A 5715-nucleotide genomic window follows, 5' to 3' on the forward strand; every position below is an offset into this window, starting at 1 on the left:
TTTTGAATCAACATTCATAGAAACTAATTCATGTCATTTCAGTGAGTCATCATGGTTGTGCCCTGAGTCCTCTGTTGCTTCAGATGAGGCTGATCCCCATGGATTTACAAACATATACACATTCAAGTCACTTGTTTTAAATAAATGCTTCTAATTTAATTAAGTAACTGATGTGCAGGGGGAGAATGAGTGGTTGACCTCAGTCTACGGTCCTGACTGTATGTATGATGCAAGGCTGGATAGATGGAGGTCTGACACTTGATCCTGACCTTTGACCCGCAGCAAGTCTAACCTGTCACGTTTAATAAACTTCCCAGAAATGGATCTGGTCTGAGGACCACCGTGAAGCTCCGCCGCCGCCGCCGCCGCCGGGGGGGCTTTTCATCTCGTCCCTTTCAGCTCGGATTAACAACGGGCTTAATGTGTTATTTTACCCAGGATTAAGAGCAATAATACCCCCCACATGTTAACCCCCCCCTCCTCGTCCACAGCGACTGACTCAGATCTGCTTTGACGCGCGTGTCCACCCACATACGTGTGCAACGGTCCTGAAGTACAGTGATGGTGTGATGAGGATTATCTCAGAGTTTATCTGCATTATGGAGCATGTTGCTGTGGAAACATCCAACTCTTCAGGAATCACTCTGTTGGTTGTAAAATCCTATTTCCTGTCTGTCAAACTGTCAAAAGTTCAAACCTCTTCGACCACTGACACTAAAGCTGGTTTCCTGTCAGACTTTAGTGAAAATTACAGTTTGAAAACTATAAACATCAAAAATCAGAAGCGGAGGAGAAGCAGCTTTAAAGGCTCAAAGATGTGAGACTAATCTGTAAGAGACGGCTCTTCGTCCTAATCCAGCTGTGGAGGTTTGTGCCCTCTGATTGGGTTCTGACGGGCCGGTTCTGAGTTAGTTATGGTCCCATATCCACTGTGATCTCCTGTTTTCTGCTGTTCGGTCTTTCTCTGAAGCATCTGTTGGGGTCGAGTTGGTCTCATTAACCAAAAAGGTAGGACTTCAGGGGAAGAACTGTCTTTTTTCCGAACGGCTTCACGGCAGACGCGTGGGCGAAACTAAGGGTCCAAACTTCTTCTTCTAAGCAGAGCCAACAAGGTTCCTTTGATTGCTCCAAACTCTGACAAGAGGCGCTCAGTTCTGAGCTCACAAACACAGACCGAGCCCTCTGAACTATCTTTAGATTTAACTCGGGCTTTGAAAATCTAAAGACGCGCATCTTAAACACGAGTGTGAGAAACATCTTCAGATCACAGCCAGAACACCACCAGTGGGAGGTTCTGAGAGCTTCACAGCTCAGGAAGTTAAAAGCCCCAAACAAATCGAGGTTAGCGACACTGTCAGCTGGAAAAAAAGGGAGCTTTACATCTGGGTTTCTGTTGATAACAACAACACAACCAGTGGCAGAGAGGAGACATGGATCCATGGAGAAAGGTGGGACTAAACGACCCGCAGGCCGTCATGCAGCAAGTTCTGAGGTTTCTGAGACTCGGGCCATGAGTAAATTTAATGTTTTAATAATCCGTCTGATTTGTATGGGTTGTGCAATAACTAAAGTTTAAAACTCAGAGATGAGCCCTGCTGTGGTCCCTTGTGTTAATGCTTCATGGTGTGCTGTTTGTTAAGTTTTTAGAGCGGTATTTAATTTTATTTTGTTTAACACGATGTAGAACAGGAAGACCTGGAGCTTCTGCAGATCGGCAGGCACACCTACCTCCGAACGCCGGCCTCATGGTGAAGTCATGATCATCTACTTTGAGAAGATGCTCCGTCTTGGTTTTGCGAGATTTGGTCACATCGGGAGGTTTCAGGGAGCTGGAAGGAGATGAGACTCAGAGTCAGAGTGCTGACCAACAACAACAACAAGACCTGATCACAACATGTTCCTAGTTTCAGCAGCCACAGACAGGACGTTTAAGACTCTTTTTAGCTGCTGAACAGGAAGTCATAGCTGCTAAACAGGAAGTCAGAGCTGCTGAACAGAAAGTTTTAGCTGCTGAACAGGAAGCCTGAGCTGCTGAACAGGAAGTCAGAGATGCTGAACAGTACGTTTAAGACTCTTTTTAGCTGCTGAACAGGACGTTTAAGACTCTTTTTAGCTGCTGAGTAGGACATTTGAGCTGCTGAACTGAAAGTTTTAGCTGCTGAACAGGAAGTTTTAGCTGCTGAATAGGATGTCAGAGCTGATGAACAGGAAGTCCTAGCTGCTGAACAGGACGTTTAAGGCTCTTTTTAGCTGCTGAACAGGAAGCCTGCACATACTCTGTGAGCGTTCACCTGTGAAATAAACTCTGTGACACCTGAACGGCTCGTGCACGTTGTTGTGGTTGTTTTACGTGCAGCTCAGTGTGACGACATTTAATAAGCCTGAATCAGATAAAAGGTTGTGATGAGTTTGCTTATCTAAAAATATGCAGTTTGTCCTTCAGTCTTTCATTTACTCTGCTGCGATAAAGAACCTGCAGTAAAATTACTACAGCATCAGACTGCGTTTCATCACAAAGTTACAGTTAGATCGACTCTCCTTACACTCAGCAGGGTCTCTAATAACAGCAGATAACTGTAATTTATCAGCATAAAACCAGATTCTCTGCAGCGCACTGCAAAAACAGATGGGTTACAAAAACGAAAACAGCCAAAAATCCTTTAAAACATCAAAGTGCTGCCGCTGCCGTTATATATTAGCATCCAGTGTGTGGATTTTGTCAAAAATAAGTGGTTAAATATGATTAAACTATAAAAAAAACTCTAAAATCCTCGAAACACATATTGTGGTCATAGCAAAATTCTAAAACCTTTAACAGAAAAATGCTGTTATTTCTTTAAAAAATCCAATGTAAATGAAGTGTGAATGCTGAGAGCTGAACAACTGCTGAAATGTGCTGAAAAAGCTGAAACTGAGCTGTTACAGCAATCAGAACCAAAGCTAAAAGCTAAACAGTAACCAAAACATAAAATATTCAAAACAGTAATTAAAAGTTCAACTATCAGAACAGCTAATATCAGCCAAACAGTAGCTAAAAGCTAAAAGCTCAAATTAGCAAACCAGTAAATAGAAGGTAAAACCACCAAACTGGTAGCTAAAGCCTAAGTCCAAAATAAACAGTAGCTGAAGCTAATATTAGCAAAGCAGCAGCTAGCAGCTAAATTAGCCAAACAGCAGATAAAAGCTCAAATTAGCAAAACAGTAAATAGAAGGTAAAACCACCAAACCAGTAGCTAAAGGCTAAGTCCAAAATAAATAGTAGCTGAAAGCTAAAACCAGCTGAACAATAAATAAAAGCTAATATTATCAAAGCAGCAGCTAGAAGCCAAATTAGCCAAACAGCAGCTAAAAGCTAAGAGCAGAAAAACAGAAGCTGAAAACTAAAACTTAAGCAAGTAACCTAAAGTGGATTTCAAAAAAGGTCTGAATGTGATTCTATAAGAGAGAAAAAACTAAATCAAGTTAAATAATTCAAAAAATATAAAAGTTATAGAAACGAGAAGTTGAAGCTGTAACTTCACGAACGAGCTGAAGGTTTTAATAATTAATGGCTGAAAGAAACTATAAACAGGAAACAACAGATAATCAACAAACAAAAACGCTCAGTCTCGTCCAGGAAATTATTAATTTAAAAAAAAAGATGATTTCTTGGATTTTTTTTGTTTTTGATTTATCGAAACCGCAGGAAGTTTAATAAAAAGAGGAATTAATTCAAGATCGCAGCCGAACGTTGGTTCTGCTGGATCATTCTCGCTTTGTTGCATCATATTAGGACCATGAAGTATAAAATATTAACCGATTTTTAGAGTTGAGGGGGTTTTAAAATCAGAAATTCACAAAGTGAAAACATCTTCCCCCCCAGCGCAAATAACAGAGTTCTTCTTCTGGAGGAAAATCAGATTTGAATTAAAATCCTGCAGAATGAAGAGTTTTGCTTCATGTGTTCATCGTTTGCTCGATGGTGGGATGAGAGGGTGAACGGGTCAGCAGCCGGTAATCCAGGAAAGTGAGATTCTGATGCACTCATCAGTTAAACCCTGAAATGGCACTTTAATGTGATGTTTCTGTCTGAGGTCAAAGGTCAAAGATCGTCTCAGAGTCGTTAAAAACACAAGACGGAGGTTCTGGTTAAAAGGTTCTCCGCCGACAATCAAAGGAAAGGTCCGAACGTCTTCAGGTTCCACGCCCAGCCTGTGACCAGAACCGGACCCGAGCACGCGCAGAAGGTTCTGAAGAACAGCTGAAGGACCAATCAAAGAGCTGCATTCTGACCCTGTTCGGATGGTTCTGAAAGACCCGGGTCTGAGAACGTTGTTCTAAAATGAAAACAGGCTTTCAGATGTTTTTATGAAGCTGAAGGTTCTGACCCGTTTATGATCTCCCACGCAGCTCTTTAAACCATCTGTGGAGCCTTTCAGAACCTCTCGTCAGGAGTTCTGGACCGTTTGGGTCACAGAACTCTGCAGGAAGTTTACAGTTTAATTTCCTGCTTTCAGCTTTTCTTAATGACTCTCTGAGCTGCCAGAATCTGTCAGGAATCATTTCCGTTCAGAGTCCAAAGGTTCTGTTGGTTCTGATCCCTGATTTTCTCCGCATCAGTTTGACCCAATTAGTCCTGCGGTTCTGATGAGTTCTGAGGAGGAGAATCTTCTCTCTGTGGCAGTTTTAGAAAAAAAAAAACTCGTTTCCAGCTGAAACATCACAGCAGGAGCCTCTCGCCCACTCAGGTGAACCGGGTCAGAACCCAGTTCTGTTCTGGTCCAACCCAGACCTCCACCTGATTCTGATCCGGTCCAACCTGAATCAACCCGGTTCTGACTGACCTGATCCAATCCAACCCTCAGCTGACTGCAAAGTCCAGGTTCTGATCCGGTCCAACCCAGACCTCCAGCTGATTCTGCAGAACCCAGTTCTGACCCCGTCCAACCCGAATTTCTGGCTGACTGCAGAGGGAAGTTCTGGTCCGATCCAACCCGAACCAACCCATTTCGGGTTGATCATTTCAGCTCTGACCCGGTCCAAACCGAACCTCCACCCGACGTCTGGAAGGTCTGCACTGCATGGGTTCTGAGTCCAGTTCTGATCTGGTCCAACCCGAACTTCTGGCTGACTGCAGAGTCAAGTTCTGGTCCGATCCAACCCGAACCAACCCATGCCTGGCTCATCTTCCAGTTAACAGCAGAACCAGTTCTGACCCGGTCCAAACCGAACTTCCAGCTGACTGCAGAACCCGGGTCTAACTCGGTCCAATCCGACTTCTGCCGACCAGAACTGGACAGTCAGCGGGAGATTCGGGTTGGACCGAATCAGAACTGGGTTCTGCAGGGTGAGCTGAGGGTTCGGGTTGAACCGGGTCAGTTTTTTAATTCTCAGAAACTCTGAATCAGATGAAAACCTCCCCCTGTTCCGTTCCGAACCCGTCTGATCAGCTCTACATCAGAACCTCCGGGACCGGCTTGGTTTACTCACGTCCCGTGCTTCTGGCTCTCCACGGTTCCGGTCCATCTGCGCACCCGGTGTCGGTGTTTGCGGGCCTCCCCGGTGAGGAGCAGACACAGCAGCAGGAGGAGAGCTCGGCTCAGGTAAGGCATCCTGACGGTTCGGATCCACAGGTGAGTCCCGTCAGCCGGATCATCCTCCGCACCGTCACGGTACCGGACCCTCAGCAGCTGTGGACTCACACATGAGCGCGCGCGCAGCCCCCCCCCCCCCCCC

The 5715-nt window shown here is 44.8% G+C and overlaps 1 protein-coding gene across 1 annotated transcript in view; it reads right to left on the bottom strand.

The window, feature by feature from the left end:
• The window catches only part of gabrr2a (gamma-aminobutyric acid type A receptor subunit rho2a), a 20073-nt gene extending 14375 nt beyond the window's left edge, over positions 1 to 5698 (bottom strand). The window contains exons 1-2 of the mRNA XM_017431651.3: positions 5470 to 5698; positions 1729 to 1829 (exon numbers count right to left, since the gene is read on the bottom strand). Of these exons, the coding sequence (XP_017287140.1) occupies positions 1729 to 1829; positions 5470 to 5591 (223 nt within the window). The 5' untranslated portion in view covers positions 5592 to 5698. The remainder of the gene's footprint in view (positions 1 to 1728; positions 1830 to 5469) is intronic.
• Positions 5699 to 5715: the final 17 nt, after the last annotated feature.

The sequence above is a fragment of the Kryptolebias marmoratus genome, linkage group LG10 (assembly GCF_001649575.2).
Source record: "Kryptolebias marmoratus isolate JLee-2015 linkage group LG10, ASM164957v2, whole genome shotgun sequence".
In the NCBI taxonomy this organism is placed as follows: domain Eukaryota; kingdom Metazoa; phylum Chordata; class Actinopteri; order Cyprinodontiformes; family Rivulidae; genus Kryptolebias; species Kryptolebias marmoratus.